This window comes from Muscardinus avellanarius, assembly GCF_963383645.1.
Source record: "Muscardinus avellanarius genome assembly, chromosome: 7".
NCBI lineage: Eukaryota > Metazoa > Chordata > Mammalia > Rodentia > Gliridae > Muscardinus > Muscardinus avellanarius.
In genome coordinates, this window is record NC_137793.1 from 89,140,377 (window position 1) to 89,157,037 (window position 16,661).

The following is a 16,661-nucleotide window of genomic DNA, read 5'->3' on the forward strand; positions in this document are numbered from 1 at the left end:
TTGATTTTATACCCCCAGAACTTCCAATACCACCTCTATAACCTGCCTTACCCCCCGACCCCATGTCCCCAGAGCCTCCAAAATCATCCTTATAACCTGCCTCACCCTTCAACCTCATGCCCCCAGAACTTCCAATACAACCCCTATGACCTGCCTCACCCCCCAACTCCATGTCTCTAGAGCCTACGCTGCCACCCCTATAACCTGCCTCACCCCCTAGCCCCATGTCCCCAGAGCCTCCAATACCACCCCTATAACCTGCTTTACTCCCCAGATCCATGCTCTCGGAACCTCCAATACCACCCCTATAACCTGCATTGCCCCTCAACTCCATGCCCCCAGAGCCTCCAACACCATTCCTATAATCTGCTTTATCTGCTTCTCCCATTCCTCTGAGGCTTCCGGAGCCATCTCTGAAGCCTGCCTCATCCTCTGGCCCTGCTCTTCCTAGCCCAAGACCCCTCGACCCTTCTGCACAAGCTGTTTTTCCTCCAGTTTCCTGAGGCTCTGGAATTTGAGATCCATAACCCAGCACATCACCAAACCCACGAGTCCACTGGCTCTCAGAACTGGCCCCAGAATGAGGCACAAGCGTCTCAGGGTGCCTGGTATCATCCCAGTGCTCTGTTCTAGCTCCAGAGGCCCCGATACCGAGGAACCTGGTTCTATCTCCATCACCCTCTTTGCCCCCTGCCTTCAGAGACCCTGGCTCCATGGCTCCTGGGTCCCCAGTGCCACCTTCATAGCCCCCCTCTCCAAGAGCCTCCAGGACTCTGGAGCCTGTGAAGGTCCCCAAATCTCCAGTCTGACCCCAAGGCCTTATTGTTCCAGACTCCTCTGGTTCAGCTTCCACATGTCCCTCCCTGACAGTCTCCACTGTTCCAGAGCCCTCGAGACCACCTCTGCCCACAGACCTCACTGTCCCAGGACTCCCTAAGTGCCTTCCCCCAGGTACCGTCTGCCCCTTGCCTTGGGATGCACCCCAATTCCAGGTTTTATTCATGGGCATTCCATCAGGGCCATGTGAACCATCCCTGAGGCCAGCATCTCTCCCAGACCCCTCTCCTACAGGACTGCCACCATCTTTGTTTCTAGACCACATTCCCCCCTCTGAGCCATGCCTGTACATACCCCCTTGCTCAGAGTCTGTTCCCATAGGTGACCCAGAGGAGACTCGACAACCGGCCCCAGGCTCAGACCCTGCTTCCCCTGGCACCCGTGAGCCTTCATTATAACTAGCCCCATTTCTAGAGCCTTTTCCCTTAGAATACCCCGAGCCATCCCCATACCTAGATTCCTCTCTCTCCCAACCTCCTAAGCCATACTTACAGTCCGTCTCGCCTCTGGCTTCTTTTTCCCTGGAGGTCCCTGACCCATTCCAGAAATCTGGTTCAGACCCTATTGCCACTGCGTCTCTTAATCCTTCTGTGTCTCCTAGTGGTCCCCCAGGCCTCTGAGCACCTAGGCCTGGAGATTGAAATAGCCTGTGACTTCTGACATCTACCCCCTGACCAGACTCCATCAGCTCAGCTACTGGGGCACCAAGCATAGCCCCTTCCCTTCCACTGGACTCCAGCACTCCGGGCCCAAGGTGGGACCCAGTCTCTCTGAAGCTGGACCATGTGTCATTCCAGGGACCTGTGCCCTCAGCTTCGGTTCTGCTGGGTCCCCCTGATCCCCTCTGCCCCTCTGTCCAACCATGGGGATACTGGAAGCTTCTGGAGCCATCCCATGTCCTGTCCAGGGCCCCAGCTTTGAGCTGGCCACCCCTTCCCTGGAGTGCTTGTAGACCACTTTCCCAGTCTCTGGGATCCCCTGGGCCTCCAGAGCCAGGTCCATAGCCTCTTCCCCCAACTCCAGACTTCCCTGGCCTTCGGTCACCTGCCTCCTTCAGGGAGCCCTCACCTTTGGTCTCAGGACTTCTGTCCCCAGGGACAAGTGTCCTGTCCTCAGATAGTGAAGATTTCTGGAGGGACTTGCCTCCAGATGTCTGTCTCAAATGCTCCCCTGGCTCACAGAAGCCCCTGGCTTCCCCAAGGTCAGCATCGCTACTTCCCCAAGAGCCCCGGGACTCAGGGCCCCTGCCTGCCTTGAAGCCAGCATTTCTTTCTCCAGGGAGCTCCAAGGTGCCAAGACCGCCTGCCCCACTACTCTCTACAGCTCCCCCTGGGTGGGTCCCACTGGCCCATCCAGCCCTTGTTCCTCTCCTCTCCCCATTCAGACCAGCTCCTCCCTCCATCTCATCCAGGTCATCTACCTGAAAAGTCTTCCCTCTGCCCACCCTGTTCAGACAAAACCCCTCAGGATCAGACTGGGGTCCTACTGGGGCCCTTTTTCCTGTCTCAGTTCCCAGGTGAGTGGCCCAGAGTTCCTGGCTGTGTATGTCCAGTTGACAACCACTAACCTCTCTGGGCTCCTTTCCTTCCCTGCAGCTCTCCATTCCTCCAGCCTGAGGGTGACTGGACCCAGCCTCCCAGCCTTCTACTGTCCCCCAGCCTCCACCATCACCATCTCTGCCGTGACCTTGTGATCTCTCCCCTGATTCTGGGCCTTCTCCCTGTAGAGACTTTCCTGGAAGGCTTCCACCCCAGTCTCCCTCTAGGTAGGGCTGATTGTCCCTGGGAAGAGTGACTCTGCCTCCTTCTGCCTCTAGAAAGCCCTTCCTCTCCTGCCCAGGGTCCCAGGCTGAGTCATCTGCTCCTTCGTGCCCCATCAAGGAGTAGCCATTCCTACCAAGGCCCCCTCTATCTTGGCCCACTGTGAGCTGGAGCCCAGAAGCTGGTCCTGCCTCCTCGAGGGAGTCCCCCATGCGGTTCTGCTTTCTGAGCTTCCCTCCCCTGCCACTGATGCACCCGGTGTCTTCTGCCTCTGAAGCCTGGGCTCCTTGCTTCTGCAGCTGGTGGTCAGCACTTGTGGTCTGAAGGCCTTTATCCTTCCCATCTTCGATGAGGTGTTATTTTTGTGGTATGTCAATGTGCCCATAGAGAGATAAAAGAAAATACCAAAACCCCTGTTAAATCAAGTCCAAACACAGGCTAGACCCAGCTGCTTTGCCTGACCCTCATTTTCCCCAGTGGAGAAGCAAGCTGACCACCTGGGAAAGAAGCCAGTAGATTGATGGATAAATCCCATTACCACCTCTCCCAGTCCTGTATCCACAGGCCACCCACCCTGCTACATGGTTCCCTAGGGTTTTGACACACACACAAGCCAAAAGTCATTTGCTTATCAAACAGCTTCAAGCAGTTGTGTGGTTTTGAAAGACCAATCTGCCTTATATAAGTTCAATGTATAGTTTCCTAGGTTCATACTGAACCCAGTATAAAAAAATAAAGAAAAAAGAAAAGAGGAAGAAATATCTCAAAGGAGCTTTCCGTATTCTCCCGGAGTAAGGGAATCACTGGAACACAACCAGCTGAGCAAAGGAAGCCCCACGGCCCTCACCAAGGCCTCGCGGTGGCGGCAGAGAAAAGAAGAGGTCCAACCACTTACCTTCAACCACCAGCCAGGCGCTAGAGGCGTGGAGCCCAGTACCCAGAGAATAGAGGCCCTTGTCTGAGAAACGGGCCCCCTTCACCACCAGCCGGTGGGTCAGCCCATCCGGGGACACAGACACTTCATATTTGTCACCGAGCCGGAGCGGCCGGTGCTGGAAATGCCAGGTCGCGCTGGGGCAGGGGTTGGAGAGAGTGCATTCAAAGACTGCGTCTCCCTGCTCCTCACAGCGGGCCTCAGCCAGAGGGACCACCACTCTGGGGGGGATGGCTGCAGGGAAGCAGGAAGGGGGTGTCAGCGTGGCGTCATGACATAGCGCAACCTGATGCCACAGGTTCCAACCAGCATGGCCACCAACTTTGTCAATTCAAATGGGCCACCTCCTGTCCCAGGGCTTCAGTCCCTTACACACAGGTAAAGTGAGGGATTATCCTCAGGTTATGATCTAAATTAAGGCTGTTTTTAGCTTTGGAATTCTATGATTCTAAACCCAAAAGTTCTACCTGAGGGCAAAGTGGGTACATGAAAAAAATCAGTATCCTGAGAATTTGTGCTTCTTATATATCTTAGTTAATCCTTATGGTCATCTCTGGGGTAGGTATTATGAATTCCTTTTCACAGGTTAGTAACTGAGCCTTGAAATGTTAAATGACTTTCCCCAGTCTTACACAGCTGAGATGGCCAGCTGGGATTCACACCCAGGTCTGGTCGACTCCAGGTCTACTCCTTTGTCCACATCGTGGTATTTTCAGGCCCTGTCTGGGTACTCCAAGGCTGCTGGACACCTCTCTCCCTTCTCTTTCTTTAATCTTGATTTAGCAATGTTCTTTATGTTTTATCTGCCTGAAGCTTCCTTCCCCTAGACCTCTCCTTGTCCTTCCAAGGACCTTCTTGATCATCGAGGGCTGTTCAGGTGATGCGGACACAAGTCCCCATGAGTGTGGGCCAGTTTGATGAGAGAAGAGGGACAGCTCTCAGGGGCACAAGCAGCAGGGAAGTGATGGGTCTGTACAGGCACAAGTGCACCTGACCCAGGTGGGTTCTTGCCAGGGAGTTGTAGGAGATACAGATATGCATCAGAAAGAAATGAAACTATGTTAAGAGACTATGAAGTCAATGTGGATCTTATCTGAAAGTACTTGTGTGGCAGAAGGTCTGTGGGCAGGGGCATGACTCGAAGGTTCTGTCTATGGTTGTAACTCAGTAAAGCTCAGCTTGGCACCAACAGAAGACAGAACTTGGACCAAGGATTTAAGAAAAGAGATAGTATCATCATTTAAACACATGGAGTGTATCCCTGTCCTCAATTTTCTTTTGATTTTTTTTCCCATATGGTACTAGAGGTTAAGCCCAGGAGCTCTCCACCTCTGAGCTACATTCAAAGCCTTTTTTTTAAGTAGCTAAGTTGCTGAGGCTGGCCTCGAACCTGCAATTCTCCTGACTCAGCCTCCCAAGTACTGAGATTTCAGGCTTGTACTACTGTGCACAGCTTGGCTTCCTTGATTGACTTTGAAATGGGGCCAGATCACATTTATTCCTCCCACCATATCACTGGCATGGACTCGACTCCTAACAGATCTCTCCCAATCAAACTCCTGCAGTGAAGACCACTGACCACTGGCTTCCAGCTCCGTGGAGAAGACCACAGCATCCTCCACTTTGACCTGGTAAAGGCCAGCGTCCTCAGGCCGCAGGTCCTGGATCTGGAAGTGGTAGCGTTTGCCCAGCCGCCTCAGACAGTGTTTGATCTGGTTGTCAAAGCCATAGGGGATCATCTCACCATCCTGAGGCCAGAAAAGGAAGAGAGAACCTTCAGGGACTTAGTGGGTCTCCAGAGCTTCCTGCCCCACCCCTCTCTAGCTACAGTCAGCCCAGGTCCAGGGGCTGGAGCTGTGAAAGGCCTGAAGGGGAGAGCTGGAGACCAGAGCCAGGCTGGTGTGGAAGCAGGGATGGTGACATGGGTGGGAAGACAAGCTCTAGGAGCATCCATGCCCTCACCATGAGGGGAAAACCTACAGGTGTCAAGCCAAGAAGCACTTGAGATTGCCAATCTGGCTCACACTGGAAGGAAAGTTACTATTGGAGCAGCAGGAAAGGCAGTTTTTGAACCCCTATGGCCCAGGGCCTCAGCTCATTCATTCACCAAGAGGAACATTCAGAGAATATCTTTAAGGCTCTGCAAAACCCAGTCATTTATTCACATAGCCACGTTTGCTGAGTTCCCCGTTGACTGAACATTAACAATCACTAACACTCAACAGATGCCCAACTGTGCACCAGGCACTATTTTAGGTACATGGAGCACATCAATAAATAAAACAAACATGATGTCTGTCCTCAGAGAACTAAAATCCTATGGGAGACATAGACAAATAATAAGCATCATAAATAAGCAAATAATTTATATTAGAAAAATAAAATTAGGAGAAACAAGAGGGGAAAATGATTAAGGGATTCAGGAGTGCCAGCGTGGAGCTGGGGAACATAGCTGAGTCACCTGGGTGGTCAAGGTCAAGGGAAATGTCACTGCAGGTGACAGGGAATTAGCCATGTGGCTGTCAGGGAAGAGCATGGCGGGCACGGGGAGCAAAGGAAAGGGACCAGGCCAGGGTGGCAGAAACAGAGTAGCATGGGCAAGAGGTGCAGGTGTGAGGCAGAGATAAGGGGAAGGACAGATCATGTACAATCTCACTTGGCATTTCAGTACATCGGGAGACAGCTCCTGCATTCTCCCCATTTGAGAAGATGAGTATGGTGTCTGAGGTCATATAGCTTATGAGCAGTAGAACTGGGATGTGTTTGGCTATGAAACCACAGGCTTCTGCCCCACCCCCACATAGTTGATAGGTGGAGCCCGCGTAGGGATGGCAGCAGGAGCTCAGACGGAGAAGGACACACTTTCTCACACCTCTCTGTTCGCCCACTTTCTCTGGCACTAGACACAGTTGGAAGTGTTGGGCCTGGCTGGAGAGCCTGGTTGCTCAATGAGAGATAAGAAGTCCCTATGAATTTATCTAAACCATGGCTTGACCAAACTCCAGTCATGAACTCCAGAGGATGCGAGGTTCACCACCTGTGTGCTCTAGTTGCTGGGGATCCAAAGGGCTCATTGTTTCCCCTCCTAGGACCTAAAGTACCCTACCAGGTCACCCAGCCCACGGCCCTCCAGCCTCACCTTATACAAGTAAATTTTGCTCTCAAGGTCCTTGAGGTCCAGCTCCAGGTGAAACGTGGCAACCCCGTCCTTAGTGACTCTGATGTGTCTCAGGTTGGAGATGGCATTGACGTACTAAAGGGAAGACACACCCATTAGGGGAGCTCTCAGAACCCTCTCTTTGGACGCTCCCAATCCTTATAGGGGCCCTAGTTCCATGGCCCATAATGTCCCAATTGAGCAAGCATTTGCCCATTTTACAAATGGGCAACTTAAGCCCTTCAAGGAAGGACATTCTCCAAGATGAGAGATCAGGTCTGGAAGGCAACCAAGAAAGGATTCTAGGTATCTGGATGCTCTGAGAATATGGTAAGGCTTTTCTATTCATATGTTCTTCCAGCTTATAAACATTAACTGAGCACCTACTGCATGCAAAGTTCTGTGCTGACTCCTGTGTTAAAGCAATACGAGAAAGCTTGGAGGAGAGAAAGCTAAGCCCTATGTAGGAAGCACCCACCAAGTGATAAAATACTTTTCAGGAGTTTTCAGGATAAATAAAACAAGTTGTTTCCCATTTCCAGAAGAAAATTTAGACTTCTACTTTAGTTAAGTTAGACACAGGGAAAACTTCCTGTATGGTCTGAGACACTGGAATCAGAGTGTTCATGTTAATTGTGAAATTCCCTTCCCTGGAGGCCTTTAGAAATAAGGCAGGTTTCCCATGTCTGGTGATGATGGTGGCTGATATTAGGCCCTTATAATGATGTATCAGGTGCTAGACTATTTGCTTTAAATACGTTCTCCTATTTATCCTTTCAGTAACCCTGTGGGGTTGGTGTATCATCCTTTAATAAAAGAAGGGCATTGCACCATGTCCCCAGAATGCCACTTTAGTTCCTAGAAACCTGACCAAGTCAACAGAACCAGCCCAGGCCAGGAATGCCTAGATAAACCATGACGCCAATTTTCTCTCATGTATGCTGAGAACCAGGGCAAGTTAGTGTTGTCTGTAGAAAATGAATTTCTTGCATGTATAGTGGAATAATTGCTCCTTGGGTTGCTGGTCACACATGTAAACTAAGCAAGCTTATACTGATGATGTCACAGCTTCTGCATCCTGACATATAAGACATACACACCTCTCAGGGGCAACTGGTGCAGAATTGAGGTCACTGTAGAAAATATACACGTCACTCATCCAGCTGGTCACCAGTGGACAAAATGCCATGATGGAGCAGAGCCACTACTCGGAGAAGACTGTGACTGATGGAGGTGCTGTCTGCTCAGACTGTGATCTATGGATCTTCCCCATAAGCATTTCACAATAAAGCCTTATGTCTCATATGCCACCTCTACGTATTTTCTTTGGTCTCTCAGTAACCTATCCCACTGTCCTGGAACACCTGGTCTATAGACAATAGGTATAAATGTAGTTCTCATTTCATACAAGAGAAAACCAAGGCACAGAAGTCCCAGAGTTTAGCAGGTATCAGAACCAGGTTTCAAAGCCTGGGTGCCAGCTTGAAAGCCTGGGTCCTTAACATGATACCTCATTGGGGGCTGAATGGAAGCAGGATCTTGATAATATTGGGTTTTCCAAAGCCTGTGTCCAAGCCCAACTCTGGCCCCTTTAAGTTCCTGTGTGCCAGGTGCAGAGGGCAGGGACAGGACAAGGTTACCTGTGCCATCTTGTCCTCCCGCTCCTTCTTCATCTCCTGCAGCTTGCGCAGCATGCCCCGGAAGTCGACGATGCCATACTTCATGCAGAGCTTCTCATAGTCCTTCCGGTCTGCAGCCATCAGCAGCTGCCACACCTTCTCAGTTTCTATCTTTTTTTCAGGGACTGGAGGAGGGACCCTGGGAAGCAGGGCTGGCAGGTCAGAAGCCAGAGGAGCTCCAGGTGTTGGCTATCTAGCCCTGGCACTCAAAGTGGTCCAGGAAAGCTCCCTGTGTGCACTTGAGGAAACAGACACAGGGCCTGAAACCGGTGGGACTGACCACGGTCCAGACTAGAAGGATCCAGAGATGAGAGGGGTGAGCCTCACTCCAAAGCTGCAGCTTTCAGGAGAAACTTGGCTCCTAAGAACTTGTATTGTTGATTTCTGAGTAAGATATCTTTGGGTAGGGTGAGGATGGGGTCGAATTGTTCTGTTGCTTTAAATTTTTTTCTTAATCATTGTCCTAGTGGAGTACCCCATTTTACCACTGAGGAGGTCAAGACTGGGAGAGAAGAGATGATTAACTCAAGGATATAGTGCTTTAAAGTGGTGGGAATGGAGCCAGAATTTCCAGTTCGGTGCTTCTGCCTCCCTCCCATTTGCTAGTAGTTGTCTAGCTCCCTGCCTGTGTTGGAGGGTGGAGGTGGGAGCTGAACCCAGCTTACTCTTGGAATAAGCAGCAAGTGGAGACAGTGGAAGCTGCCAAAATCCCCTTGGACAGGCCCAGACCCACCTCTTTTTCAGCATTTTCCGGAAGTCCATGAGCTCCTTCCTGAGATCTAGAGAAGAAAGAACACAGCCCTGATCCCAGGTGGAATGGGCAACCTCGGGCTAAGGCAGGGCTTGTCTGTGTGGCCCAGGGCTGACCATCCCCCTCTTGAAAGGGGCTGTCCTGCAAACTGGTGATGACCCACAGGTGCACATGGGTGCGCATGGGTGCCCAGAGGCCCCCAGGAGATTTCTGCCAAATTCACCTACCCTCCTGGGGTTCCTTTTGTCTCTTCCGGGTCTTCCGAAAGCCAACTGGACCATCCAAGAATAGGTGGGAGTTGTAGACAGGCCAGGAGAAAGACAAGACACGTGATGGATTTCCTAAGAAACTGACTGAGTCCCAGAGCTTTGACCAGCCCCTGTCCTCTAAGGCAAACCACACCCCGCAAGAGGCACAGAGCAGGTGGAGGTCTGTCCAGCATGAACTTCAACACCCCAGAGCCTTAAAATGACCTCGGGACACCAGATTGAGTATTGCTTCATGACAGGGAGGCCCATTCACATGTCCACAGGGCCAGGAAGATGGCATAAATGAGTGAAATGGGCTAAAGAAATAGCTGCTCTTCCACTGTGCCTGAGCATTGTCATTTCAGGATACAGGCACAGCATTGCTAAATGTGTCAGACACTGCTCCTCTCTTCATTCATAACCCTCTTCTTCATCACCTGCCTCTCCTGGAGAGGCTGGAAAAAACAAAATACTTGCCTTTCCAGCTTCCCTTGCAACTAGTAGTGACCACATGGCACAGTTCTGGCCAATGAGATATAAGCAAAACCTCCAGGAATTTCTGGGATAGCCTTTGCTTCCTTCCAAAGAGGTACAGGTAGTCCCGGGACCACCTCCTTCCTCTTGATCCTGCCTTGGGCATGGATTAAGTTTGGATCTGCAGCAGCAAGCTATGATCACAAGGTGAGCATCAGCCTGCTAAGGATGGCAGGGCAGTGAGACAGAAGAAATCTGGCTCTGCAGAGACCACCCTGAGACATGGGATGAGCCCTGGACTCCCATCTCAGGACTTCTTGCTTAAGCAAACTAATGAAACACCTTCACTTCTTGGGCTTCCCTTAGTAGGAATTTCTTATACTTGTAGACAAACCAGTTGTAAGGCATAAGTAATTAAGAGACTGGAGCAGCTTTCTTAGGAGGTACAGCGAAGAAACTGAGGCTCAGAGAGGAAGAGGAAGGGGGTTAGTAGAGATACAAGACTAGAATCCAACTTCCTGGTCCTGGCCTAGTCCCATGAATCCAAGAGAGCATCGTTCCCCAACATTTGCAGCAGGGGGTCTGCCAAGGGCGAGCAGTTTTGGTCACATGCAGCGGCAACAGCAGCCCCAGGTTCCTCCCACCCCTCTGGCCACCAACCACATGCCTCAACTCCTCTGAGGGTGCCCTGTGCACTGAAGAGACAGACTCAGGGGACAAGCCCACCTTCAATGACGGTGAGCCTCGCTGAGCACACGGCCTCTCCATACATGTTCACTGCTATGCAGCGGTAGAGGTCCGTGTCCTCGCCCGTCAGCTTGTTGATCTGCAGGGAGACAAAGGGCAGGGGGACAGGCCTAGCACTTCCTCCTCCCCCTTTTGCTAGATATGGCCACGTGTTGGGGGTATAAAGATGAATAGGACAGTCTTCTTCCTCACAGAGCTCATGGTCTTTAACATGGAAACACAGACACCAAAACAAAAACCTGGACAGAGGGTGGACACCTTTGCCATCAGAAGAGATGTGGTGTCTCAGAAAGAGGTTGCTTTGGAGCTCAGGTGGGTCTGGGACTGAAAACCATGTCTGCTGTGTGTTACCAGCTGTGAGACCTCAGGCAAGTCACCTAACTTCTCTGAATTTTAATTTCTTCACATGTAAGATGGAGATGATACTACCTCAAAAAGTAATGAGTGGTCAGAATTAAATCATATCATCTATGTCAGATGTTTAGCCCAGGGTCTAGAATATAGTAGGTGCGTCATGATTGTTATCTATAATATTGTTATCTATATTATCTATATTGTTATTGTTATCTATAATACTACATATATTGCATAATATTATATATTGGTATCTATAACATTATATATTGGTGTCTATAATATTATAATATCTATATATATTCATTTTTATTTATTTATTAATACTGGGATTGAACCCAGGGGCATTCTACCTCTGAGCTACACCCCCAGCCCTATTTTTTTATTCTTTATTTTGAAACAGGGTTTCACTAAGTTGCAGAGGCCTCACTAAGTAGCTGAGGCTGTCCTTGAACCAGGATCCCCCTGTCTCAGCCTCCCAAATATTGGTATTACAAGCGTGTATCACCATGCCTGGCTTATTTTTTATTTTTAAACAGTCTTTCTAACTTACCACATGCTGGCCTCAAACCTGTCATCCTTCTGTCTCAGCATCCTGAGTACTAGAATTATAGGGCATATGCCACCACCCCCAGCATATTACTAATATTAATCAAGATTGATTGAGCACAGATAATTCTTGACTTATGATAGGGTTAGATCCTGATAAATCCATTATAAGTTGAGAATGGCATAAATTGAAAATATATTTGATACTCAAGACTATTCTGTAATATGCTGTGGGGTCTCTCCTGTAATTCACTGAATACAATACACTGTAGAGTACAGTGTGTTCTGTTTCCCCTCATGGCTGCATGGTTGCCAGGGGATGCCTCTACCCGTGTGACAAGATCACACTGCATATTACCAGAACAGAAAAAGACCAAAATGCAAATTTCGAGGTATGATTTCTATTCAAAACACAGATCTCTTACACCATGATAAAATAAAAATTTCACCAGGCATAGTAGCATAGGCCTATAATCCCAGTACTTGGAAGGCTGCCACAGGGGGATCGCAAGGTTGAGGCTGGTCTCAGTGATTTGGAGAGATCCTGTTTCAAATTTAAAAATAAAAATGACTTGGGGTATATTCAGAGATAGATCACCCCTGATCTATCGATTCCCCAATACCACACACACACAAAAAGTTAAAAAAAATCATTAAGTCGAACTATCACAGAGAACCATATGTACTCACTAGAGGCCAGATACTGGCTAGACACTTTACGTACGTTTTTAAGCCTCCCTGAAGTAGGTACTATAATATGATCACCCATTTCACAGATGAGGAAACAGAGGTAGAAAGCGGCCAGTAACTTTCTGAAGCCAAGGTGGGGGGCCGCGGACTGTAACCCAGGTGGTGGGACCAGCGGCTTGAACGCCTCTGCGGCAGGCTAGGCCGCCTCCCAAGCTGTCAGCAGAAGTGTCTGCCAACCAGCTGGAAACCCTCCTGGCTCAGGCATCCCTGAGCTTTAGGATAAGTTGAATGGACTCAACTTCAACTAGAATGCATCTCTCCTGGTCTGGGGATCGGAGGTCACACAGCCCCTCAAGGTGACAGGAAGAGAGGGTAGACCCCGTCAGAGGAGAGCCGCCGAGCTTACCTGCAGCACATGCTCGTTGCTGCCAGGGGCCGAGGAGACCTGGTACTTGCTGCAGTTGCCGAGGTCTCCTTTGCTGCTCTGCCAGCGCACCTCGGGTCTGGGCTCCCCGCAGACCACAGCCCGAAAGATGGCATTTTTCCCTGTGAGAGGAAGAGGCAGGTGGGAGATTGACAAGCTGTAGGAGGAGCAACAGCATGCTTTGTAGAAGCTGGCTCATTTCATCCTTCCTGCTCTAGATATTTATCTCCCAAGAAAGGCACCAGGCCTTGGTCCCCTCGGCTCAGGACTCAGAAGGTCAGATGGGAAGCAGCAGGTTCCAGGCACCCGACAGTGGCGCTGGCCTGGCTTTTGCAATGCAGAGGCCTGGGCTCCCGAGGGGAAGATATGGCTGGACTGTCCCTGGTGAAGAGGGAAGGCAGGCAGGGCTGGGTGGGAGAGGGGCCTTTCTTTGAGAACAGATGCATAAGGAGGCTGAAGGACTCTCCCAAGACTCAGAAGGGATGCGATTTTGTGGGTTCCACTTCTACTCTTTAGAAGAGATAGAAAGGGATTAGAAAAAATGGCTCTTTGACATCCAGAGGAGCTGGTCCTGAAACATAGGGCTTCAGCCTCTGCCAAGAACCAAGCTCTGTGTCATGCCAGAGAGCCTGGGACTGCTCCCCCAGGAGCACCTCTGTGGACAGAATACGCATTGAAGGCCCCAGGGACGCCCCCAACTTCTCATGACCTTATTGCACATGCAGAAAAATAAAGTACAACGCCATTTTGTTTCTTATACCAGAATGTTGAGAACTAGAATTTATAATAGGGACCTATATTGGGGCAAGAATACCGGTCCCCATGCCTGCCCCAGCCAGCCTTGGTTCCCACCGCTTTCTTGGGTAATTTTTTCCTGTGGCCTTCTAGAATGATTTTCCTAGGCCTAGCTATGAGCCCCTGGGCATGTGACTATCTGGAGGCCAGGGTTGGGAGGAGAGGTGTTTTTGTTGTTGCGTTGTGGTTTTTTATTTGTTTTTCCTTTGTGGTACTGGGACTGAACCCAGGGGCATTCAACCTCTACATCTCTAGACCCTTTTTTTATTTCAAAAGAGGGTTGCACTAAGTTGTTGAGGGTCTCAATAAGTTGCTGAGGCTGTCTTCAAACCTGTGATCCTCCTTTCTTGGCCTCCCAAGTACTGGTCGGAGGAGAAGTGTTGACAGTGCCTCTCTGCAGAGGTGGCTCTGAGGCAGGAGGGGGGAAGTGGACTGGGAAACACAAAAACGTCTCCCCATCCCCAGCTCAGCATGTCCCTGTCCTTGTCTCTGTAAGAGTTCTTCCATCAGCATAGCATAGCATCTCTTTATTCCTTTTACCCATCCCTCTCCCCAGGCTCCTTGTCCCTTCTAGAGATCCAGGCAGGCCTTAGAGTACAAGAGGGGGCACATGATACGACTTGGTGATAGACCTAGAGGCCAGCCCAGGAAGGTGGGTGCCCTCCCTGTGTGCGTGGAGAGGCAGGAGAGCAGGGGTCATGCATGTCTTCACGTGCCCTCCAGGGTCTCACCCTCCTGCAGAGCCAAGGTGACAGGCTTCTGCTGGAAGTCTGGTGTGCTGCAGCCTTCGGGGATCTCCTCCACCAGCTGCCGGATGCTCACCCCCGGGAGAGAGGACTTCTTCAGGGGCTTCCCTGGACAAGGAGGCAGAGAGGGAGGTGGGTGAAAGGTTTGAGTCGCCCCTGCCCCACAGGGGGTGGGGCCGGAAGCTAGGAGGTGGAGCTCTGTGATTCCGGGAGGGGACCAAGGCCCCTGGTCAGGAAGAAGAGAGTGCAGAGTTCAGAGAGGAGCCCGAGAGGGAGGGACGCACTCTCCCCTCGCCACCAGCCTCCGCGGCCACGCGGGGTCTGGAGGCCGACCTCCCACAAATAAAGACATCCATAATATCTACTATGGATCTCCGCGTGTCTCTATGCGCCAAGGGGACTCGCCAGGCAGGGCCTCCGCCCGCTCAGCCAAGGAGCAGGGCCCCTTTTCACTCTCATGCTGGGAGCAAGGCTGTCGGACTTCCTCTCACCTATGAGCAGGGAGGAAGCTTCTGGTGGGAATCAGGTGGTGGCCGTCTACCTATGTGAATAGAACCCCCTAGGAAATGGCAGGGAGCACCCCAGGAAGACCCCAAGTGTGGCACTAGGGAAAAGCTGGGGAAGGGGGATCTCTGCCTCTTATTGAAAACAAATCAAAACTGAAAACAAGCAAAGAGACAAGTGAGTTCACAAAGACCTCTGGCCTTTCCACCCTTGAGGGGAACATCAAAGAGAGAGGGAGGGGTTAGTTCTCTCACCTGCCATAGCTCTGGCTCCTGTTGGGCTCCTCTGAGTGTGCAAATTGATCTCCTAAAGTGAAAGGTGAATGGCTCATGAGAGGTCCAGGCTGGTCCTACCCCACTCCTCCCACACCACCAGTCCATCATTCCATATCCAGGGTGGAGGCTGGACAAAGCCGCTGCCCCCAAGAGCTTGTCTCACCCCAATAGACACTGATTGGTTTCCTGCAAATCCCTGGCTCCAGCAAACCAATTTGCCAGATACCAGGGAGGGGACCAATTGCTGTCCCGTTGAAACCTTTCCCAGGGGAAGGAAACCACAGTGCTGAGCCGGTACATTGTGCTGGTGACCTGGCTGCCTGATAGGACCCCCAGGCCCATGGCCACTGAGAGGGTGAGGCAACTTTCCCAAAGCCGAGAAAATCAAACTCATTTGGGATCCTCCCAGCTGTTTAACAGCTTTGCCCCATGGATTTTGGAATGTGAATTCTCCAGGGACATTCTATAGCCTCCTGGCTCCTCCCTCATCTCTGAGATCATCTAGCAGAGCTCAGCAGCCCTGGACCTCCCATCCTCAACTAATCTGGAATCCTTCAGATCTCAAGGTCTGCAGAGGGGAGGCTCTGACTTGGTGGCTCTTAAGCTGTTCTATGCCTGGGCAGATGGGATCATCATAAATCCATCTGCCCCCCTCTGAGGGAACTGAGTTATAGTGTCAGATGAACACTCCTCCCTCAAGAACCATAGCCATGGTCTCCTCTCAATTGCATCCATCTGTTCTGGCCGATGGTGAGTCTCACACAAGAGGGGGAGCGGGCTTGGTTCTGGGGTGGGATCAGAGCCATGAGTGAGTTGGAGAAATTCTTAAAAAATTCTCCAGCAATTCTACCTCCTGTGCAGTTGATTCACCCCCAAGGACTCTGTTTTGGGAACTTCATTTCCTGCCAGAGAGCCATCCACATAGAATCACACATGACAGCAAATTCTTCCCTCCAACAGATATGCTTCCATTTCACAACTGCCCACCCGCTGGCACTTCTAGCCCCAGCGCATCATCTCTACAGCCCGGTCGCTGCCCCTCACCCCCACCCCCCAGTGCGCTGGAATGCCACAGTGCGCCAACCGCGTTCTGGAGCGGTCATGGGCACCACAGGCGCCATAGCCAGTGACCCCAAGGGAATCACGAGGGAGAGCAGGGAGGGAGGGCAGCCGCCAACGATGAGGACCCAGCCAGCATACTGCAAGGAGGCGCCAAGGTCTCCACCCCACCATCTCCCCAGGACAGTCATCTGCTAGGGGGAAGCTCAATGCACCCCACCATGACCCCACTGGAGAAGTCTAAGTCCAACACAACTGTCTTCATCACCATCTTTATCATCAAAAGCTCTCAGCTAATCACTCGGCTATTAGTAACACGTGAAGTGTAATGTGGATACCAGCTTCCCCATCCCTTAACCTCCTGCAGACAGGGCCAGTTGAGGTTCAGAGAAGCACTGTGAGGAGCTTAGGGGGTCTGATGTTAAGTCATCCCACCCGCAGGACCTCCAGTCTCTTCAGGCCTAAGCTAAGCCAGGTACAAGGTCAGTGACAAATGTGTAAGATACCTGTCTGGTTGGAGGGAAGTAGGCTCAATGGGAGGGGATGGAGAAAGAAATGAATTCTTTCCTCCATATTTCATTCCTACATTTAAGAAGAATCCTGATTCTGCTCAGCAAAAGCAACATCTTGTGCCCTTACTTCAGCCCATCCCAATGAAGCTCTCAGCGCAGCCCCAGG

At 51.0% G+C, this 16,661-nt stretch overlaps 1 protein-coding gene across 1 annotated transcript in view; it reads right to left on the reverse strand.

The window, feature by feature from the left end:
- The window catches only part of IGFN1 (immunoglobulin like and fibronectin type III domain containing 1), a gene marked incomplete at both ends in the record, with an annotated part of 34,026 nt that extends 17,693 nt beyond the window's left edge, over nt 1–16,333 (reverse strand). The window contains 13 exons of the mRNA XM_080698738.1: nt 652–780; nt 1,330–2,940; nt 3,493–3,765; nt 5,111–5,279; nt 6,671–6,784; nt 8,329–8,506; nt 9,101–9,146; nt 9,346–9,390; nt 10,567–10,666; nt 12,587–12,726; nt 14,131–14,253; nt 16,009–16,123; nt 16,322–16,333. Of these exons, the coding sequence (XP_080554864.1) occupies nt 652–780; nt 1,330–2,940; nt 3,493–3,765; nt 5,111–5,279; nt 6,671–6,784; nt 8,329–8,506; nt 9,101–9,146; nt 9,346–9,390; nt 10,567–10,666; nt 12,587–12,726; nt 14,131–14,253; nt 16,009–16,123; nt 16,322–16,333 (3,055 nt within the window). The remainder of the gene's footprint in view (nt 1–651; nt 781–1,329; nt 2,941–3,492; nt 3,766–5,110; nt 5,280–6,670; nt 6,785–8,328; nt 8,507–9,100; nt 9,147–9,345; nt 9,391–10,566; nt 10,667–12,586; nt 12,727–14,130; nt 14,254–16,008; nt 16,124–16,321) is intronic.
- Between the last annotated feature and the right edge of the window lie 328 nt (nt 16,334–16,661).